Source organism: Aspergillus eucalypticola, assembly GCF_003184535.1.
Source record: "Aspergillus eucalypticola CBS 122712 chromosome Unknown BO83scaffold_8, whole genome shotgun sequence".
Taxonomy (NCBI): domain Eukaryota; kingdom Fungi; phylum Ascomycota; class Eurotiomycetes; order Eurotiales; family Aspergillaceae; genus Aspergillus; species Aspergillus eucalypticola.
Window position 1 is genome coordinate 239,367 of NW_020290282.1, and position 21,553 is coordinate 260,919.

General features: G+C 50.3%; 6 protein-coding genes across 6 annotated transcripts; 3 read left to right on the forward strand and 3 right to left on the reverse strand.

Annotated features, from left to right (window-relative positions):
* Positions 1–784: 784 nt before the first annotated feature.
* Positions 785–4,657, forward strand: BO83DRAFT_377070 (Aim21 family protein). Its single transcript, XM_025530897.1, has 2 exons — positions 785–2,230; positions 2,293–4,657. Exons 1-2 carry the CDS (start codon positions 1,279–1,281, stop codon positions 4,179–4,181), a joined length of 2,841 nt encoding a protein of 946 aa, XP_025389582.1. The 5' UTR covers positions 785–1,278; the 3' UTR covers positions 4,182–4,657.
* A 617-nt stretch (positions 4,658–5,274) lies between these two features.
* Positions 5,275–6,544, reverse strand: BO83DRAFT_234645 (transcription factor SUA7). The gene has a single exon (XM_025526919.1). It carries the CDS (start codon positions 6,396–6,398, stop codon positions 5,343–5,345), a length of 1,056 nt encoding a protein of 351 aa, XP_025389583.1. The 5' UTR covers positions 6,399–6,544; the 3' UTR covers positions 5,275–5,342.
* Positions 6,545–7,295: 751 nt separating this feature from the next.
* BO83DRAFT_387266 (ATP synthase subunit H) lies at positions 7,296–7,852 on the forward strand (the record flags this gene model as incomplete). Its single annotated transcript, XM_025532703.1, has 3 exons — positions 7,296–7,319; positions 7,393–7,471; positions 7,584–7,852. The coding sequence occupies 3 exons, from the start codon at positions 7,296–7,298 to the stop codon at positions 7,850–7,852; spliced, it is 372 nt and encodes a 123-aa protein (XP_025389584.1).
* A 1,574-nt stretch (positions 7,853–9,426) lies between these two features.
* On the reverse strand, positions 9,427–10,086 carry BO83DRAFT_377072 (uncharacterized protein). Its single transcript, XM_025530898.1, has one exon. It carries the CDS (start codon positions 9,947–9,949, stop codon positions 9,713–9,715), a length of 237 nt encoding a protein of 78 aa, XP_025389585.1. The 5' UTR covers positions 9,950–10,086; the 3' UTR covers positions 9,427–9,712.
* A 1,832-nt stretch (positions 10,087–11,918) lies between these two features.
* Positions 11,919–15,360, forward strand: BO83DRAFT_309533 (DUF1765 domain-containing protein; the record flags this gene model as incomplete). Its single annotated transcript, XM_025527399.1, has 2 exons — positions 11,919–12,769; positions 12,828–15,360. The coding sequence occupies 2 exons, from the start codon at positions 11,919–11,921 to the stop codon at positions 15,358–15,360; spliced, it is 3,384 nt and encodes a 1,127-aa protein (XP_025389586.1).
* Positions 15,361–17,328: 1,968 nt separating this feature from the next.
* BO83DRAFT_234778 (M28 family metallopeptidase) lies at positions 17,329–20,183 on the reverse strand. Its single transcript, XM_025526920.1, has 2 exons — positions 17,590–20,183; positions 17,329–17,536 (listed from the first exon to the last, which is right to left on the reverse strand). The coding sequence occupies exons 1-2, from the start codon at positions 20,065–20,067 to the stop codon at positions 17,348–17,350; spliced, it is 2,667 nt and encodes an 888-aa protein (XP_025389587.1). The 5' UTR covers positions 20,068–20,183; the 3' UTR covers positions 17,329–17,347.
* Between the last annotated feature and the right edge of the window lie 1,370 nt (positions 20,184–21,553).

Here is a 21,553-nt window from a genome sequence, read left to right on the forward strand (position 1 = left end):
AATCTGGTATTATTGGTGGATTGTCGTCAGCTGAACGATGATGCCTGAGAAACGGACAGTTGGTATGTGGTCTTCTCCATCTATCTAGCTACTACTATGACTACTTTGTGTTTGTCTGAACTGATTAACGTTATCTTGAACATCCTTTGCAGAAGGGTCTAGTGGAACGTGTCTTGAAAAAGAGAGAGGAATGATACACGGTGATACAGAAAGAAAAAATGGGAAACCTAAAAATGACTCCTGATCCCAGCGGGGTCCTCTGCCACCGCCTCAACAATACTATGTAATTGCAACAAACGTGCCGGTTGGTTCACAGCCCAGATACGGTTACCATACGGTTTGTAAGAGGGGACAGGAGCGGTATTATGCCGTCAGAGCACGTCACGCGACGGGGCGGTGGGCCGTGGCAGGAAGAAAGCGGTTAGATTGGCTGTTACGGCCACTTTGCGGTAATCAAGAGTCATACATCATTCCCATAGTTACTTGTAGACTAGTTATCTTGCAGGCCTGACCGTCTCCTGCTGCCAAGCTGCTGCTCCTCCTCCTCCTCCTCCTACTTCTTGCTACTGTTTCTACTTCTTCACTGTTCTCCTCATTCCCCCTCGCTCGGACACATTCTCTCGTGTATTTCCATCTTTCTCAGCATCATATTCATATTCATCTTTTGAATTCTCCCAGAATTGACTTTCCCCACCCCGTTCCTCCTCCCCCCATTCTAGAGCTCGGACTGAGTCCTCCTTCCAACATTGCGCCAACAGGTAAGCGAATCAATTCCATGTCCCTTATCAGTCATTGCAAGTATCGTCCTTTCTCTATCGTTCCAAATCCCTTGGAACGGCTTCCTATCCGCCTTCAGAAGTCTGCTGGACAAGCCAAGACAACAAAGAATGTGAGCGGCTTCGCATGGCACCTATCTTATCGACCTGCTTCCGGCTACATATGTACAATCCCTGCCACAGAGTTCGCCTCGTGCCCTCTTCTGCAGCTCTTCCGCTAGCTCCTCTTTCTAGCTGAGATAGTGCTCTCTTCTATCTTCCCACTGGGAGCACGTCCCCCAAGACTGACCATCGCCCCTGCATCCTGTCCTGTTTCCGTGACCTATGTATGCACAGCTGCCCTGTGCTAGCTCCAATTCAAACCCAACCCTCATCACTTCCCCGCCATCGAGATCCAATTGGCTCATGTGACACTTGTTCAATGCTCCGCTGATACTGATGATCGTTAGAATTGATTCCCAGCACATACCGAAACCATATTTATCAGACCAACCAGACGATCATGTCAAGTCAAACAGCTCCAGTCATCCCTCCCCGACCGTCAAGATCACCTCAACAAGGCCTTGCACCTTCCTCAGCAGACATGCCTAGGATCCCTCCTCGTCCCACCCACCGCATTGAGCGCTCAGTGTCTCCCTACCGCGATAGCTATGCACCTTCTCCATTGAATGAACTGCCCAATGGTTCGGGCGTGAAGCGTACCCCCTCGACCGATCTGCCTCCCCGTCCTCCGAGTGTCACAATTCCCTCTCTGGGTGAAGAGGGTATCGAGTACGAAGACTTGGATGTTGGCAACGCCTCCGACGCCCACCAGTCGACCCCCGCGGAAACACGCAACGTGGGAAGCGATCTCAAGCTCCATGCGCCAAGGCCATCATTACCCTCCTCCAGTGCCAAGGCCAAGGTGCAGGCTGTCACACGTACAGATTCTCGTCAAGCTGCAGCAGCCGGTCTGGGCCGTGCCGGGTCTCCTCTTCATGATGATCATGCCGAAAGGCCCACTCGCTCATCGCATTCGCGGGCTAGTGGCTCACGCGCCGAGTCTTCAACCGCGTCCGCAGATCGCAGACAGTCACTCCACGGTGATGAACACGGAATTCCCGAGATTGGGCAGAGAGTGCCCATGTACCCCAACGCGGGCGATGTCCAGGCCCCGTCCCCAAGTCCATACATCGTGGAGCACCAGCAGCAACGTCCAGGTCGGAGTCACAACAGAACCCGTAGTGGTCGTGAGGCCTCTCTGCCACCCGGAAGTTATGGCCTGCATGGGCACGGTGTACCTACAAACGACAAGTTTGAAAAAGCGTGGTATGAGAAGCACCCTGAGGAATACGTCAAGGAGGAACAAGGCCAATATGGTCCGGGTGTTGGCACGCCTAGACCAGATTGGGCTTTGAGTAGCGACGACCTGAACAAAATTGTTCGAGGTTCTGCTGTCACTGGCTCTGGACTTGGTACGTTAAACCAATGATACACTTTTGTAATCGAAACGATAGTGCTGATGATGATATTTCAGGTACCTCGCCTGCTGTGGCGGGAACTCCAGAAGAGGAAGTTGGCTACATCGCCTCTGATGAGTATACGCATCGCTTGTCATCGCCACCTCCCGAGTCACGTCGGGATTCTCGTCCGGCGTTCGAGTCCCCGCTCCGCAAGTCCAGCCTACCAGCCGCAGAGTCCCAGGCACAACAGGATGAGGCTGTGGAGAAGGAGGCAGTTGAGAAGCCACAAGAACCTCGAGTGATCCATGTTGACGAGCCGTACCACCACTTGCACCATCCCGATGGTTTCGCTCAGACTCCGGGTCCGGAAGAGCTCAACCGCGGCTTTACTGATGGCAATGAAGACGACGAGCCCATATTGGCTGCCGACGAAGTGCGCCCCGAGTCGGCCTACCAGCACCCCGCTGTTTCACCTTCGTTTGGAAGGAGTGGTAGTGTCGATTATGAAGGCAGAAGTCATACACCTAGTGCCACGCACAGCAGATCTAACAGCAGGGCTGCTAGTGTACAGAGTGGCATGCCCGCTCTGACACGATATGACTCGCGCGAAGAGCATGGAGGCGTCTACACCCCTCTTGAAGATGTCGAAGAATATGAGCCACTGTTTCCTGAGGACGATGCGAAGGACAAGAAGACTGTCTCAACTGCAGAGCGCTTCAAGCAGCGTCCGGAGCTCAAACATCGGTTCCCTAGCCAGGATATCTGGGAAGATTCGCCTAACAGTCTGCAGCTGCACGCTACGGTGTCTACCCCGGAGGGCCCCAAGCAGGAGGCCTTTGAGACTCCTGAACAAGAGTCTTTCCGTAGAAGCCACGCGAGTCACTTGGATCCCCATCAGGTCGCAACACAGATTTTGGAATCCGAAGAGCATGACGAGAAGCCCCCCGCTCGACCGGAAGTGGCCAAGCAGAGATTCCCCAGCCGTGACATCTGGGAGGACGCCCCTGAAAGCCATACACTAGTGACGACCATAGAGCCGTCAGAGGAAGAGGTCAAGAGCCCAGAAGTTCCCTCAAAGCCGAGCATCCCACTACGTCCTCAGAAGCGCCCGCAGCAGGCACCAGCAGTGGATGCATCAACGAAGCCGGTCACCTCACCTACTGAAAAGCGTCAACCTCCAGTCATCCCGGATAGACCCAAGCCTCAGATTCCAGCCCGTCCAGCCAAGCCTATCTCTCGTGCAAGTCCCGAAGAATCAAAGGATATCGCTCCCAAGCCCAAACCGGCCGTACCGGCGCGTCCTGGCGGTAGTAAGATTGCTGCCCTGAAGGCAGGGTTCCTGTCGGATCTCAACTCACGGTTGCAGCTTGGCCCGCAAGCCCCTCCCAAGCTTCAGGAGAAGAAGGAGGAAGAAGCCGCCCCGGTGGAGAAACAACCGTTGAGTGATGCTCGGAAGGGCCGCGCCCGTGGACCCGCGCGGAGAAAGCCTGCCGTTGAGAAGGCCAGCACGAGGTTACCCACTATTCCTGAGGTCAGAATCACCACGACGTTGAATGTCTGGCAAGTTGGTGAAGACGGTAACTTGGTCGTTGGATCTGAAGCCAACTCTGCTGTTCCCGATACCAAGCCCGATACCATGGCACCAGCCATCGCAAAGAACATCGCCGGTGAACCTGTTGATCCGCAGCCATTGCCGGAGAAGGAAGAGCAAGTCTCAGCTTCACCGAAGGACACCACAGTCACTGAATCTAAGGAGCCTACATTCACCGAGGCTGCCCACTCAATACCAACTGACAGTGCGGCCGAGCCAAGCCCCGCTGTAGAACCCGTGGTCAAGGAGGATGTCCCCATTGCCAAAGAGACTTCATCCCCTGAGCAAGACGTCGACAGCGTCGCCGAAACCCTAGCCGCCTCTGCAGATGGCAAACGGCCATCGGAAGGTGACATTGGCGAGACCCAGTGAAGTACCGGCTATTGACGGTTGTCTTATTCTACATGTTGCTTTCTCATTTCTTTTTCCTCTTTCCTTCATTTCTTGAGACACTTGTGCACCCCATCGTCTTGTTTCACTCCCTTGATAGCACATACACGCATAGTCTACCATACCTCTGTGCAGTAGCTATAGAGCAGCAACAACAACGACAACAACCACCGCCAGTTAACAACACGTAAGTACAGCTAGCCAGCCAGTTAGCTAGCTCAGCTTGTGTGGCCCACCTTCCAGCAGTGCTATTCGTATCATTTATCGTATTCCACTCCTTTGGTACATCCGCGTGAGGGACACCCTGCCCCTTGGTACTTGTCACTAACCCTTATCCTTCACCTAAACCGAAGTTCAATCTTTACACTTACTGATCAGATCAACCCCTATAATAATACCACTGCAGAGACGAATTAGGGGGATTAGGTTTTTACGTTCTGTGAATTGCAAGAGTTGTCAGGTTACGTTAATATTTACTGTATGACTGTTATATAGATACTACTAGTACCAATAATAATAGGAATTGATTGATTGATTGGTAACTAATGATGCATGATGCATGGCATGTATGCTAGCTAGATATGTCTGGATTAATTACATACAGAGTTTGAAACGAAAGGCTAAAGGACTGAGCAAATGGATAACTAAACTTCAACGGGAAGGTTTTGGTAAATTCAACGTCAACGGGGAACTAAGAGCAAAAAGAAAAGGGTGTGGTCTGTCTGTCAGACACATCAGGGCTGCTTTTTGGAAGTTGGGAGATAAATGGTATAGTATAAGAAGGAATATGACGGCATGTGATGATGGTTTTGAAAATAACGACTGAGATTTCCCCCTTTCTGGTTTCTGGATCTCATTCTCGTTCGTTTGGGAGACTACCGGATCCTTCTTTCGCAAATTGCCATTCTTTGTTTGATATGGTGATGCGACGGTATGAAATTGACTTGGATTATATATCTGTGTTTTTGTTTTTGTTTCTTGTCTCTTTTTTTTGTGTATATCTCTAGGTGATTTGGGGTATCATGTTTACTCTCAGTAGCTAGTAGCGAGGTTTGACCAAGGCGCTGGATGTGAAGCACAAGCGGCTATTCCGGCATAATGTCGAGTAGTCAAACTGCTTGAAAAGGGCAAGGTCTAGCCCATTTAACTATTAGGCAGGTTCTTCAAGTCACCCTTTCCATCTTTGATCCACTCGGGATCGATCAGGCGCTCTCTTTCAGCATATAGCTGCTTGTAAGCACCGCGGATCGTACCATCGCTGACATGGGCCACCTGAGATATCTCCTTGGCGCTCTTGCCATGTCCCATCAGGTACGAAGCCATGTATATGCAGGCTGCCACAATGGACAGGGGAGAACGTCCAGCCAAATCTCCCATCGTTGTCACGCGATCGGATAGAGCAGAGGAGACGCTAGTAACCTGGAAGGGCAGATCCAACAGGTTACAAAAACGGTTGCAGAGGTCACTAGGCTTGGTGGAAGTGGTGGCGGTGTATGTGTCGTTGGGGTCAGGGACACCTCCGCTTGAGACCACAGCGTTGATCCGCTCGAGGTTCTGCGCAGTGAAGAACTTCTCCAAAGCCTTGTAAATACGCCCAATTTCTTTCCTCGTAACCTTGGTCACCGCGAAGATCTCAGTGAAGGTACGTGGCACCTTGCACTGGCGACAGGCGATAAAAATACAGCCTGCAATGATCACATCCTGAGACTTTCCCTTGAATGCCTTGGCATCGTCCACAATCTTAAAGAGGTATTTCGCTGTATCTGCCACGTTCTTCTGGATGTTGAAACCATCACAGAGAGCACCGATCTCCTTGTAGGCTGCCAGAAGAGCTTTGTTTGCCTTTTCACTTGACTGCTTGTTCTGAGCCCGGTAAAGGTCGCGAACGCGGCCCGACCCACCACTAGCAATCTGGGTCTCCAGCTGATCACCGTTGAGAAGCGGGTTCATAGCATCTCCAACACGAGAAGGGTCGTCGTTGTTCTGATCGTCGTTGGAGAATGTACGCCATTCAGAGTGCATGTCGATTTCCCGATCAGCGAGGACCAGGCCACATGATCCGCAAACAGTTTCATGGGAACCAGGAAACTCCAAATTAGGAGGCACTTCTTTGCACTCGGGACAAATGACGTGGGCCGAAAGGTTCTTCTTCCATTGGCCTGGCTCGGCCCTAGCGGCAGCAGGGGAAACGGCAGCCATATTTAGAGGCAGTGTGACAAGGCTTGGGTGTATCGTTTAGAAAAGTGGTCGATAAACGCGGAGCTGCAGGTGCAACGGCCTTCGAATGGCGAGGTGAGGCTCACAGCCAAAGTCTGTTGGAAAGACTTTATGAATCGGCGTGCGTATAACGGCGATAGAGGATGGGGCAGCAGCGGCGCAAATCGCTCAGACTGATTTACAAGTACGTCTTCACGTCACTGCCTTTGTACTAATGTTAGCCTGAATGCCCCAAGCATATCTGAACAACAACTCCAAAGATAGGAGACGATGCAGGAGATTCCCGAGTGAAAACTACATGATGAATGACAACGGTGAAGGTCCACCGGTAGTCACCGACATGCAATTTTTTATCCTCAGGGAGGGGATCAGGTTCTATAAGCTAGCGCTTTACCTTTCCGGGCAGGTGAAGGACTCTTGGTCCTGCCAAAGTTCCCAGAGTAAAGCACTGAAGTACTCGGTGATCACCTTCTCCAGCGTAATCCCCGAAACCTCGAAGCCAAGCTTGCCCGACCGCGATGGAACCAATCAAGGTCTCTCCGTGAGGGTTGTATCACGAAAAAGTGTCGCAGAGCAGACAAGGAAGGCCTTGCGGAAGAGGTGGCCGGGAGGTTAAGAGGGGAGGGGAACAAAGAACGACGAGAGGGAAGAGAGGAGAGGAAGAGGAAGCGAGAGAACTGAGGTTGAGGGGCGAAGCGGACAAACCCAACTTGGAGATGCACCTGACTTGGACTTCGCAGCCGCCCTGCTGAGTCATCCGCCAAGCCGAAGGCTCCCGAACAAACGTCGAACTTCCAACATCGGCTTCAATCAGCACTTGCTCTCCTCGCAGAAACCCACCTACCTCCAACCCCCCTCATCTATCACCCCGCCGCGATGATGTCCCAGACTCTCAGAGCGTCGGTAAGATTACGATACACCTACGATATACTCCCCAATTCAAATGGGTGACATGGTGACTGACCCTGTTCGGTAGCGCTCTCTCTTCTCCCGCGTCTCTCGGCAACAGGTTTCTGTTTCTCGCCGCACTTTCCTGACCTCGGCTGTCCGTCAGGGTATGTGACCCTCTATCATACAATGTGGAATCGGTTCCCATCGAGAATGTTCACTCGGATTGGGCAAATCAGCCGTGCATATGAGGCATCTACGGTTTCTAACGTCTTGCAGCCGACCCTGTCCAGGAGCTCTACCTTCGCGAACTCCGTGCCTACAAGCCCACTCCCGTCAAGGCCGGTGACGCCGACGCTCACGTCCAGAAGTTCGCTCCTCCCGCCGCTCCCCAGTCCCCCGAGGAGGCCAACCTCGCCAATGAGCTGAAGTCCTACGAGAGCCAGGAGGTCGAGGTTGAGGGCCAGGCCGCCGCTGGTGAGGCCGCTCCCGTTGAGGAGAGCTGGTTCGAGGAGGAACCGGAGGAGGAGGCCCACGCTGCTCACTAGGTATCTGTTGTTTCACCGACAACGATCAGGGAGAGTCGGGGCTTATAGACAATGGGATGGACTTAATGTGATATCCTCCGCTGTTCAAGTCCTGGAGTAACTTCTGTAAATTAAACCTACTTTGAGCACATGAACTTTCTTTTTTCCTCTTGCCATCAAGCTCTTTTAGTCAAGTATGTTTTGCATCCCTTCGGAACATAATCCGGCCGGGAGGTTATTTCAAGAAAGGGAGTGAGAGGAGTACTTCGTAGCCGTAGTACTCAACGTTTGGCCAAAGCGGGTACCCCGAGCGCAGAAATTGGCCTCAGGCGACCGTAGCGCGGGCGGCTTTGATATATCCGACCGTCCGAACCTCCTCTTCTGATTGATAAGTGGCAGATTGATCCCAGCACGCCATTTGGGAACGCTGTCCGGAGTACAGCGGGACATGATACGGCCAGACAAATTGGAATTTCGCCTCCTGCAATGATGACCCTGGTGTGCGACGTGTGAAAGTTGCGAATACATCTGGTACATTTCGGTTATGGTCAAGTGCACATGGGCGCCGGTGACCGGAAGGGCAGGACATCTTTGGATCTTCTCAAGGGTATGCAACTGCATCTACCTTACTTCGGGCTGAGAGACGATCATAACGTGTCCTTCTTCATCGGGCTAAAAACAACATGCAATACGAATCATCTTGTTAGTAGTGTGTTGGTAAGATCTGTCGATTCGAAGAGGATGCAGGGGATTTAGCATTAGTTGTTCTACTGTACAGTGGGTGTGAAGCGTGAGATATGACAGCTCCAGCCAGGATTGCTTTCGCAGACCGCTAGACCATCAGGACTCAGGCCTTTGACTAAAAGAATGATACGATAATCTGCCTCGATCAATCTGTCTGTCTGTCTGTCCACAACACCCATCACGCTATGAGGGTTGTTGCAGCCGGGTTGCTTTCAACATATGGGGCTTACACGTTCATACTTGCAGGGTCGATCTGTGGAATGATTGAGCGATCGATGGGTCTGTCAGCCATTTTAGAATCTCATTCTCCAGGAATCTTGACAAGAAGACTAGGAAACGGTGGCAGGCATGAAATGGCTGGCTGAGCCACTTCATCCCCCGGTTATCAACAGGATGACGTTGGTCAAATGGAATGAGAGCGGGAGTCTCCAGGTGGACCGCTTATAACTGTACAACATTCCTTTCGGAGGATTGAATTGGCAGGAATTCACATCTGTCTTATGGTTGATAATGTAAACCCACTTAATTAAGATTTGATTAGCGACCTGACTAGTAATCCAAGAGGAGGTGGAGGATGCTGGAGGGAAGGTTTACCAGTTGCGGTGGTACTGGTGAGGATCCGATCCGATCCAAGTATATTCGGGTGGTACCAAACAAACAATGAATGGTAAGTTACGGCGCGGACGGTGAAAGACCAAGTCACCCAGAGATAGTTTACTTTTGCTTTTACTTTCCTGACAAAGCAGGGGCAGAGTGTGATGGAACAACCACGCCACACTTTGATCATCTACTTACGCCCCGACTGATAAGTAGCAAGCAACTCCTCTGCACCAGGAAGTAGCACTTGATAAGAGCACTGAAGCGCTTTCTACTAAGTAGTTGACACTACCTGACACTACTTGACACCTCTTTTACCAGCCTCAGCCTGACTAACCATTTCCCTATGCCAAGTCAAGTTTGCGCGCGGCTTTACTCACAATGTTTCACAATTACCCCATACGGCAACCAAATAGGAACTAATATCAGGGTCCTGCCAAGATCCCAGTCCTCCTCCTGTACGAAATAGATAACTCCCATCTTGTCACTACTAATAATAACACGGGAGAATGTTCCCCTCCACTGCGCCCCTCGGACGAGTCAGCGCAACCGTTCCCACAGACGCTTCGCATTGCCCAACTCGGGGGCCAGGACGAGGATCGAAAACTCTACTGCGTACCCAACCTGTTCCTGCAAGCTGCTGTTGGACGTGCATGCAGCCTCAAAAAGGTTCGGAGCCCGGAGCTGAGCCAGATTGGATGGGTAAGTAGATAGATAGTAAAAGGTAAGTACGGATAGTAAAGTATGGTACCGCTCACGAATACAGTTTACTTCCATCAATAGTCGCAATGATTCTGATCCATCCTTCTTCTCAACCCTTTTGTTACCATAGCACCTACATGTAAATCTACGCAAGTCCAGGACTGCTAAGACAGTGTGGGTTATTCATAGTAAAAAAAAAATTCAGCTTGGAGAATGATTTCGTCATGACGCGATTATTGAATTTCTCTTCACAGCCTTGCATGGGGCAAACTCCTCCCCCCTTCTCCATGTATCAATAGGTTACGAGGCTTAAGCACCAGGGACGCACCCGGACGGTTCAACGTTTGGTGAGATATACAGTAGGAAAGGAAGGGGGACGATAAAGGGGACAAATACCAAGTCCAGGCTTTAATTTCCCCCTCAATCCCATCATATGAGCATCACCATCCTCGTCCCAATTTCATCTCTAGACGGACAATGGAGTTTCATTCTGGGCGAGTCTGGTGTTCGGATCGCTCGAATTCCGACAAGGGAACTGCGGTATTGTAATCAAATACATGGTTACATAAATACCCGGTACTTACTGTAAGAGACAATACCGCCCAAGCGCAAGCCAGACGGTGTGTACTTGCTTACTTACCTTCTGGGCCCTCCGTGCGTGGACGGGGTACATCATCAAGCCATCAAATCCAGACAAGCAGGCAGATGGAAAATAAGAAAAATAAAAAATAGTTAGAAAAAAAATAAATAAATAAAAGAAATAGTAAAAGAAAGAAATCCTAAGCGACCGCCTACTTGGGCAAATTGCCTGGAACCTTTAGGATAGGACAGCCTTCTTTTCTTTCTCAATCTTAAACGTGGAAGGAGTCCCATTCAGTCCTCCTTGTCGTCTTCTACTTTTCCGCGCCCGCAAGGTCACTGTTCCCTCCCCCGTCATCATCATCATCATCATCGTCGTCGTCGTCGTTCAAAAAAGAAAAATAACCACCTAGTGAGATCATTATACCCTCCCATTGTTGGGGCCAAGCTTCACGGGGGCTACTCCAAGGGCTAAATCAAGGGTTAGAGAGGAGAGAAGCCACCAGGAGAAGAAGAAGAAGTGGGCTGGCTTGTATGTAATAGGAAGTGGGAAGTATTATCGAAACCGGTCAGTTCATCTGCTTTGCCCCATTCGGCCTTGCTCATCATCTCCTCTCTCTCTCTCTTTCTCCCCCTCTGTCTCTCTGTCTCTCTTTCTTTGGCCGTCACTGGCTCTCGCTGGCTTGTTCATCCCCATCTCCTCTTCTTGCGGCTCCTTTCTCCCCTTTCCTTACTCTATTCCGCTCCGTTTCTGCTCCGCTCCCCTTTCCTCGTTGATTCCGACATTCGTTTGCTTGTTCTGTTCACTCCCCATTGTTCCTTCGCTCTATCATTTCCCTGGGCCCCATATAAAGAACAAGAAAAGGAGCAAGCAAGTTTTAGCTCTACTGCAATATCATACCTACTATCTCTTGCCCCCCCTGCCGGCTTTCCGACCTGCCCCTCGTTCAATCAACCTTACGATCGTTACTCCGCTATACTTCGTATTCACGCCGGAATACTGCCCGTCCGTCGATCAACCGCTCGCTCTTCATTTTCTCCTGCCCAGCATTGGCTAACATTCAGTCCCTAGTTCGCCGTGCGTCGTTAAAGGTTCTCGGTTTAGCTTTTCGGAGCCAGTCCTATCCCGAGCTTCGTCGATAATTGCCGTATTCGCTCGCCGCGGTCGCTTGCCCTTCCTCTGCCTGCCTGCACCGCCATCATTCCAAGCCTCCCTTCCTTGTCGCCTTCCCTCATCTTTCTCCGCATCGGTGACCGGAACGACTCAATGCTACTGGAATAGAACGACCCGCATATGATTTGATCTCTCTGGGAGTGGCTTTCGTTGTATATGGAGGAGCTGGTCTCCCCAACGCCCGTTTGAGTGATAGTATATTGCCCAGCCTTTCGCGGCTGGAGGAGATGTACACCTCGCTAGGGCTCTTCCTCTGCGTGGATCTATAGCCAAGATTGGCTATCCTTGACCATGTCTTCTTCCTCTACAGAGCTCGCAACCCCTCATCTCGATGACGATCACGTCCATTTGACCCATGCCGCTAGTTACAACCACCTTCCGGACCTAGCGGCCACCGAGGCCGGCCGGCCTGGTCTGCGGAGGACGTTCTCCGACCTAAACCATCCTGTTCAGACGGAGTCTCCGTCAAAAGAGGATGTGGCTGCTGGCAAAGACATCTTACGACGGACCTCGCTTCGGTCTAAGAACAAACCAACTATCGCTGTTTCTCGCTTTACCGTATCGACAGAGGATGTGTCGGATCCTGCTGGCCCAGAAACCTCAGTTCCTCCTGCCCAGGTTCCGGAAACGAGGGCACCGTCGCCCGTTGCTCGCCCCTCCAAAGCCCGCTCTATGTCCGGCAGGCTGGTCAGTTTGGCTCGAAAACCCTGGATGTCAAGCTCTCCGCCTTCTGGGAAAAGCTCCCGGCTCCGTTCTCTACGTACAGAGGAACAAACCTTAAATCCCCCGACAACTCCACCTAAAGCGAACGGCAAAGCAGATTCTGTGAGTGCAGAAACTGAGCCTACTGCCCCCGCCCGCAGGCGGACAATCCTACAGAAACGACCGCGACGTCCGATGGTCGCGGTTGTGACGCAAAGTCGAGCAGATAGTCCCAGTACTCCCAGTAGTTCTTCACCTCAATCACTAGTGGCCAAGAATTCGCTAGAAAAACTCACCGCAACCCTCAATGTCTCAACGCCGGTCCTACCTCCGGTGCCTAAAGCACCGGCAACTACGAATTCCGCCGGAACAGTGGACGTGTCGCGGAAAAAGGATGAGCTCTGGGGTGTTTTCCGGGGCCTCGAGGCTGACTTCCAGAAGTGAGTCCTCAAGGAATTTGCATATATGCGTACATTGGTTGACTTAGTCTTCATATAGGTTTCAGGCTAAGTCCAGCGCTTTGAAAGCCAACGTAATCCGGTCCGCGCTGTTGCCGTTCTTGAACCGAAGCCCGTCGCATCAATCCTGTAAACATCTGAGGCCCGAAGACCTAGATCGCCGGGTTAACATACTCAACAAGTGGTGGACCGGGCTATTGGAGATGCTCAACGGCAAGAATAATCAGTCCATATCCGGCACGGACAGGCCTGTATACTTGGAAGCAATTGTCGGCATTATGACTCGACCCGAATGGAGGGTTCCTTTCCCTCTTCCACCGTCGAACAGCAATTTCCCACAGCCTCTCAAGCATGCGTCAACTTCTATATCGGAGAGTTCGGATGGCTCGTCAGGCTCCGACTTTCTCCTTGAGTCTATTCATCACAACATAAGGAATATCTTCACGCAAAATTTACTGTCTCAGATGTCGTTTGTGGTTGAAAGAATGTCCATGCGACATGCGCCCGCCAGCTTAGTTGCATTCTGTGGCAAGGCCTGTGCCTATGCATTCTTCTTCTGTCCTGGCGTCGCCGACATCCTTGTGCGGCTATGGAATACACCTCCCAGCATCTTCCGGCGCGTACTTTCCCAGTCAAATCTCGACAAAGGTAGCGGCACGAAAGCGTTAACACAGGACCTTGCTTTAAACTTCCCGGCAGCCTTACGGACGCTTGCTTTTCACGCCCATACGGCTCTGGTGCGATACCTTCGCCAGAAGCCTGATGTACCTTTGAGCACTGTTCAGATTCCTTGGCAGAGCCCGTGGGTTTCGCGATGGAGTGGCCGGGATACCGATCTCTTTTTCGTTTTTGTCAAGTACATTCATGTACTATACGCCGATGCTCTGCCGCCAGATCTTGACAAGCAGAAGCGGATCCTAGCACCAGGCTTGCTGCCGATTCACTCGCAGCTCCTGGTTGTTCTTGAGGACACCCTTTACAAGCAATCGGTTCCGCAAATGCAGGAAACCAATCACACGGCTGCCGCGGTCACATTTGATGATTTCATAGAAGGGACCGATGCGGCTGTCTCGGCTCTTCCCTTAGGGGCAGCGAATAGTCATCGTTTGATGGCTGAAAATCGCTTGATTATTCTGCTTCGGGATTTTCTCTCGGAATCTTCGCTTGAGCCGAACCATGCAAGGTTGCTGTATGCTGAATCATTTTGTACCATCATGAGAGCAGCTGCGGAGAGGACATCGCTGTTCGACCATAATGCTTGTTTCCTACTGTGTGATTTTGTGGAGGAGGTTATTCCCATTATCATACGATATTCCCATTCCATCGAGAATGACTTGTTCGACTGGAATTTCTGGCTGAAAGTCTGTCGTCAAATGATGCAAAGTCACAATTCTCTCACTGAAGTTCGGGTGTTCTCGTTTCTCTTTGCTATCTGGACCACATGGACTGCTTCAGAGGAAAGGAAAGCCGATCTGTGCTTGAAATTTCTCCTAGAAGAGTCCATTTTCTACCATTACTTCAGCCATTGGAGTCCAATGGTCCGCGCCTACTTTCATCGTCTGTTGTGTTGGAGACTGGGGAGGTTTAGCGATGAGCCCACATCTCTTGACACTGCGATATACGAGACGCTATGGAACCGGCTTCAGCGCACTTGGAAATACTACCTTGCTTTCCAGGCCAAAGCCGATGAAGAACTCACCACACCGCTTTCTTCTGCACCGTGCACGCCGGCACCAGGCCGGAGGATCATTATTATCAGATGTGATAATCAGTTGTCGCCATCGAACTTCTTCGTATCATTCGATCGTGTTGTTCCTCCGGCTCCAGCGGAGAAAACGTCCGCTTTCTCCAGTAGCATTACTTCTGCGAAAGCGGAATCATTGGAGCCCCAACCCGCACCTAAACGGAAATGGAGTATCCTTAAAGCCATGTTTGGCAGTTCTTCTAGCTCAAAGTCTAATGGTGAGGCGTCGTCTTCTAGCAGCTCTGACGAGTCAGATTCTGCGAGCTCTGAAAATCTGGCGTCAGCAGACAAAGGCTTGGACGGTCAATGGCAGCCCCAGAACCAATCTGGGGAGCTGAGTCGGCCCAAGACTGCACACCAACCCTACTCGTTCAAATTCTCGCTAGAGTGGATGGATCGGCCTCAATGGCCTAGCAAGAACAAACGTCTCTACACTCCCTGTCTTCCCGTGGGGTCGCAGCTGCACTTGCAGCTCCGAAAATCTCTGAACAAGCGGGATGATTGTGAGACGTTATCCGAATACGTTTCAGCGGCGGAGGGAGAAGACGACGATGAGAGTTATGACCCTCAAGGTGCACCCGAATCAGACGAACAAGACGCCCGAACAGACGACAGTACAGAGTCAGAAAAGCAGTCCAATGACCTTGATATCAGTCTTGCGATGAATGATAAACTCGCAGCCAGTAAATACGCAGGAAGGGCTCTTGCGGAGTGGGCACAAATTGTATCCGAATGTGATAGCTTCTTCGCCAGGAGACGAGACGAAGGCGTGCCCTGCGATCGCATGGTTGAAACACCAACGCTGGGAGTTGAGAGTTTCCGCAAGTAAGCAGCGCACTGGAAGCCTAGGAAGAAATGGAAATATAATGTATATCCTCCATACTGATCATGAGTCAGTCCTGACTTGCGTTGACGGAGGCGTTGTCCTCCGCATTCGGATTCCAAACCGAAGGCTCCGGCCACTCCATTCATCCACCTTCAAGATAGAAGCCCTACTACATACAACCAACAACACACAACATCTCTTGCACATCATGTTTCCTCACCAAAACCACGCAAACTGTCCTATAGAGCATGCAACGGAACCAACCACTTTCCGGTTCCACATTGCATACAGCGTACGACCACGAAAAGGCGAACCCGGGATTATGCATATTTAATACCTTACTGTTCTATTTCCATCACCTTTCCATCCTTCTGATTCCTCATTGACTTCCAAACATGTACTGTATATAAATCTGGGTTGACTGGCTAATACATAACACGGCGCATGCACGGGTGTGGGATGAGGGCCTGGTTGTCTCTTTTTCCTTTATCTTATAGCCTTTTTATTATTTGTTCTCTTTGAAAATTTCATCATTCTTTCCCACGTCATTCAATCTACTTCCTACCTACATTTCGGCGGAGTCATGGTTATGGTCTGCGATGCGTTCCTTTTCTCTTCCTCTCATCCACCAATTCAGTTTCTAATGACTGCTACTATCTCCTATTCCATCCATTTATCTTTCTCCATTCCTTACTCATTCAACTTTTCCTGTTTAATTTCCTTTACCTAAACTGGGATGTAGCTAGCTAGCTAGCTAGCTGCAATGCAGCCAGAAAATTGTAGGATATAGGTGATTTGTGTGAAAGCCAAAGCAAAAAGAAAAGAAAAGACACGGCATGGGTTGAAATGCACGGATTGCAACTGGGAGCAGACACCAATGTTTTAAATTTTAATGAGTAACGACGCATCCCTTATGTGTTCGGGTTGTTATTATTTTTATCTTTCGTTTTATTATTTTAGGCCCTTTCTTGGGCCATGATTTATATACGTCTTAGGTAGGTAATATCAGTAAGCAGTGTGGCTGATGTGTATTCTATAGACATCAATTTCAATTGAGTCTTATATAGGTAGGTTAGTATTGAAATAGCAGCAATTATAACTTAGTAGTTGGGTGGAAAACTTAGGATATATGACCCCTTTTCGTGATTGTAAAATAACTAGCTAGCTAGTATTCAATCATAGTAATTGTTATGGGGGTGGGTTAATGGAACTACTTAGTTACGTTGGTGGTATTCACCATGTAAGAATACAAGGGAATGTAATCCGACTATGATGTGTCAGATTGCAGGAACTACGAAAAGAAAAGATTTAGGTACGCATTCTGCTAATGGGGAGCTATCGTATACATTCGAATAGGATCCAACAAATGCGTGGATTGAAATCCTTGATAGGCGCGGAATTGATGGATAGTTATCAGGTATGATGAAAAAGTGAAAGAAAAAGAAACCTGACATTGACTAAGTAGTAGTGGTAGTAAATTGATATACTCCGAATGCACCATGGTTCACAGCAAGGTGCAAAAAGCAGGCACCGAGGCAAAGACAAACACAAACACCCAAATGTAGATACATAGATGAAAGATAGAAGAGACAGACAGTAGAAGAATATGCGTAAGAGGCCCGGATCGGTAGGGGTGGGCGTCAAGGTGACTAGATACAAGAAGATATATGATCCGATTGGCAGGTCATGACACACACAAATGCTTGAAGATAAGGCTTGGGAGGAAAGAAGAAGAGGGCTCGTCAATTCCCGTCTATCAGGGGGACAACACGAATGCCAATGAAGGGAATCTTTTGCGCAAAAGGAAGATACACAAGAGTCAAGAGATGTGGAGGTATACTGTGCAGGGTCGGGAGATGGTGTGTATAGCGGGCGTTGAGTTTAGGACAGTATCGGGTCGTCGTTTGGCGGTAAAAAGACAAGGAGGTAGATTGGGGCACAAAATTGTATAGGAGAAAGTGATGGGGTTGTCCTCCTGGCAGTGGAATGATCAGTTCTTATGGACGAGATGATCGCTCGCGTCACTGATGATATTGGAGACCCGGTCAATCCACTCCTGAGTTAGCGTCCAATTGCCAGAATCAATGCTGTCTCGAATGGCAGGGAAGAGAGTAGGGTCATAGCCGGACCAGAGTTCAGGGCCGAAGATGACATGCTTAAATTGTGTGCGGTTGGGAACCTATTCATATGTAGTTAGTCTTTGTTCCAGATGGAAAGAGTTGAATCACTTACGCCGCCATCTGGCCTGTCGTCGAGAAGATGGGTTTCGAAATGAGCCAGCCGCGTATTATGTGCCAGACGCTGTACAGCAATCACGTTGTTCTCAAACCCACCAGTTCCCCAAACAGCATCATGCCAGACCCGAGCCCACTCCTGAAAGTGAGACGCATCGTCCTTGAACTTTGCCGCCGCTTCATACAAGGGCTTGAATGTCACAGAGGTGTCCCGGGCGGCGTTCTGAGTGTTATCGGTAGTTGGGACATTCCTGGACTTGGCATAACTTTCCAGGCCAGTAATATAGCCACCAAGGTGTGCAGCATATGCCTCCAAGTCGAAAGGCAGAATGGGGCTGTCTGCAAGTTGCAGAAGTAACAAACCCCAAAACTGTCCTAAAATCTTGTGATACTGAAATCCGGGGTCACCGAATTTGGTCATCCAGTCCCAGTTCTCATAGCAGCTATGGTAGGGGAAAGGTTCGCCGATAAATCCAAAATCGACGCTGGAAGTTCCAGCGATGTCCTGAAAAGCGACGTAGTCGCTTCCAGCACCAAGAGGTCCGAGTCTTTTCTTCTTCTTCTCCCAAAGATCTTTAAGCGTTTCATTGCTGTCAGGATCCGATATGCGACCGAGGATCTGCATAATGACGCTCTCGAAAAGCGGACTTCCTGCGGCGTCAAATTCTTTGCCGCTTACACCCACATCGACGTTGATGTAGGCATATGCGTTTTCACGAAGTGCTTGCAACTCCTTTTCAACATGTTCAGTCGAGCCAACGAGGTTGTACTCTTCAGCGTCCCAGCTGATAAACTCGATGGTGCGTAGTGGGCGCCAGCCAAAAGTCAGCAGTTCCCCGAAAACTCGAGCCAGCTCAAGGAACACAGCCGTGCCACTGCCCGGATCTGCGCTTCCCAAGCACCACGAGTCTCGGTGGTTACCAACAATGATCTTTTTCTCCGGCTGCTCCAACCCGATAATCCTTCCAACGACGTTGTAGATGGGCTGTCTTTCTACCTCATCTTGGATGTTCATAAGATTGACGGTGGGCGACGATGCGTCCCCAGTCCACCACTGATTCACGTCCGGAACACCGCCAACCCACTTGGCCGGCACCTTCGAACCGTGGCCCTTGAGCACCTGCAAGAGCCTTTGGGCATCGCGCCAGGCGAGAGGAATGCTAGGAATAGCCGTCAACCCCTTGCTGTCCTCTGGCTTGAGTCTCACTTTCTCATCCGGTGTGGACGCGAAACCTGGCGAGAGTACATCACCGACCACCCATGACATCAAACTAACAGCGCCTCTTTGTGTCCCGTCTGCTGGCATATAGCGTCCATCTGGAAAGGCCGGACCCCGGACAAAGCCATCCTCCGCGGGATCAGAATATATTATACAACCAGCTGCACCAGCCAATTCTGCAGCTTTGACCTTCAGGGCCCGATCGCTCTCTGACCCACCATAACGGACCAGCGCTATGGAGCCGTCCAAGGCAACTCCTTGATCTTTGAGATATTGGAAATCTTCTCGGGAACCGTAGTTGGCGTAGACGAGGTGACCAGTGACGTTCCCCGACTTCGAGTGGCCATGGAATACCAAAGTCTGTTCGTTATCCTCTTCCAAAGTAGCCTCCCAGGCAAGGTCGGGAGGATCGATGATCGCCACCCTCCGACCGTCTTGCTGGGGATAATTCAAATATACCTGGAATTCTTCCATCTCGACCTCGTCGAAGTTGGCCTTGTTGAACTCCGAGGCCACCCATTCCGCCAGAACGAAACTACCTTCCGTACCGGCAATATGAGGGTATGCGGTCAGCTTCTTCAGGTTTTCTGCAATGCTCGTCTCATTGATATGACCCTGAACGAAGTTCTCCACGGACGCGGCGCTGTAGGATTGACCCATGATAAAACGGTTGTTCATGCTGAATAGGTCCGAAATGAAGAAGATGTACACGATGGTGACAACGAGAAGCAATCCAAAGACACGCAACAAGATCATGCATCCATTGTGTTTGAAGCCCGACCGAGCATCGTCTAGGTAGACGGTAAACCTGAGATTTGGCAAGCTTGGCAAATAACGGCGAAACGGCAGATTGAACGAGGATAATGTACGAGTCAAGTCGTTGAATCGCTTCGAGAACCGCGACCGTAGGCGAGATCGTTGAGATGATGTTTGCTGACCAGCGTCCTCCACGTCCATCTGGGCCAGCTCCCGCTGTAACTCCTCCAACGAGCCCCTATCCGATCCAGATCCGGACTCAAGGTCATCGAGGCTATTCCGAGCGGACTCGACGGTGGGAGGGTGATATCCATGAGGTCTAGTCTCTCCGCGGGCACCCGTTTGGGGACCGCGCTGGAGCAAGCCTTGTCTTTCGGTGTTGTCGCTCACTTCTTCGGAAGAATCGAGGTGCGATCGGGAAGAGCCCGGGCGAGCGCTGATGGCCTCTTCGTAGGATGGGATTGGAAGGGCCTCATACTCGAATTTATTGTCGTTGCCCATGGCGGGTGATATGGGGCTCCCGAGAGCCGTGCGAGTTGGGTAGTATCACAGATACCGGGCTAAGCGGGATCATGATCTGGATGAGAAAGGAGTGACAGCCAATGCAGCCATGCTCCCGAGCGGAGGGGCGGGAACGAACGACAAAGGAGGTGAATGTGTAAATAAAGAGTGTGTACTTTATTAAAAATATATTAGGAGGGGGGGTTAAGGAAGAAAAGGGGAGGGGGTGGTGATGTTCCTGATGATGGAGGTAGGACGAGGATGGGTCAGTAGCAGTCGATCGCAGTGTCAGATCTCGAGTAGGGTAGCAGCAGTAGTGAGAACTCACTTCACAAGTTCCCCGGACCGCCCGTCACATTGGGGGGGGAACATTGAGGCTACGCGTGGCGCAGTCGAGGGGGGAAGTTTGCTGGTCGGGGCCACGGCTCGGCATCCGTAGGCAGAAGGGTTCTGGAACAGATTTCTCCCGACCGATCGATATGTAATCAATCATCCTTAAGGGCTCTCTGTATCCGCCATTAATAGTCAATTTGAATTGTTTACAACTGGTCATGATGAGGATGAGGCAGAGTGGTACTTTTTGAATAGAGTAGAAGGAGAGAAGAACAGTTTACAAGTACCAGTAATAGCAGTAGAAACTGAAGACAAACAGTAATGCTGGCCATGCATCCCCGTTACTTGGTACCGAGATACGCTGCCAATCTCATTGGAAGCACTATATTAGAGAGTAAAAGGAGTAAGTAGTATAGTATATCATATATTCATGTCATAGTAGTGTTCCGTAGTACTATTTGGTAGTTTGTGTGAAGACGAAGAGAAAGATCATGGAGTAGTAACTACTGCTGTCAATTGAAGTAGTAAGTAGCCGAGCAAGCGGACAATCATGGCTTAGTACTAACCATATATATTTTTCTGTCTTCTACTCCGTATAGTACATACTAGTACCATCATCATCATCATCATCATCATCATGCTGGTTCGACCTGCCGTTACTACTACTAACAATAACAATAATGCCCGAGTGCTACTATGTACACTCAGAGTACATTGGTACTAGTGTGCTCACGTAGTGATCCATAAGGGACCAAGTCGAACATGCATCACATATATCCATTATTGTCGTATGGTTGGGCAATTCATATCCTTAAATGTATGCTGAAAGGCTTTTGATCATACATATGCCTACTTATTACTCCTCTACTTAATCGAACAGCCGACATCATTGCTTGACCTGATCCCTTGCTTTCCACTCCGGTTCACAGCATCTGCAGCACACGCAATTCAGACGTTGGTAACGCTTCAAACGGATACACATTTTTTTTTCTCGCACATCCCACATCAACGCTGGAGATCCGACAAATGACCACGGAACTACAGCCCCAAGAATGTCAATCGGCGCTACTTTTGAATCCGAAAGAAAAGAAAAAGGACCCGATCCAATTGAATGATGGTGGATCTCCCCTGCCATTGGCACCTACCAGGTAGC

Excerpts from the sequence above, each read along its gene's own strand:
- BO83DRAFT_377070 (XM_025530897.1), top strand. The coding sequence starts at position 1,279 with ATGTCAAGTCAAACAGCTCCAGTCATCCCTCCCCGACCGTCAAGATCA. Across the intron at positions 2,231-2,292 it reads TGTCACTGGCTCTGGACTTG|GTACCTCGCCTGCTGTGGCG; the intron begins GTACGTTAAACC and ends ATGATATTTCAG.
- BO83DRAFT_234645 (XM_025526919.1), bottom strand. The coding sequence starts at position 6,398 with ATGGCTGCCGTTTCCCCTGCTGCCGCTAGGGCCGAGCCAGGCCAATGG.
- BO83DRAFT_377072 (XM_025530898.1), bottom strand. The coding sequence starts at position 9,949 with ATGGAAGTAAACTGTATTCGTGAGCGGTACCATACTTTACTATCCGTA.
- BO83DRAFT_234778 (XM_025526920.1), bottom strand. The coding sequence starts at position 20,067 with ATGGGCAACGACAATAAATTCGAGTATGAGGCCCTTCCAATCCCATCC. Across the intron at positions 17,537-17,589 it reads ACGACAGGCCAGATGGCGGC|GTTCCCAACCGCACACAATT; the intron begins GTAAGTGATTCA and ends ACATATGAATAG.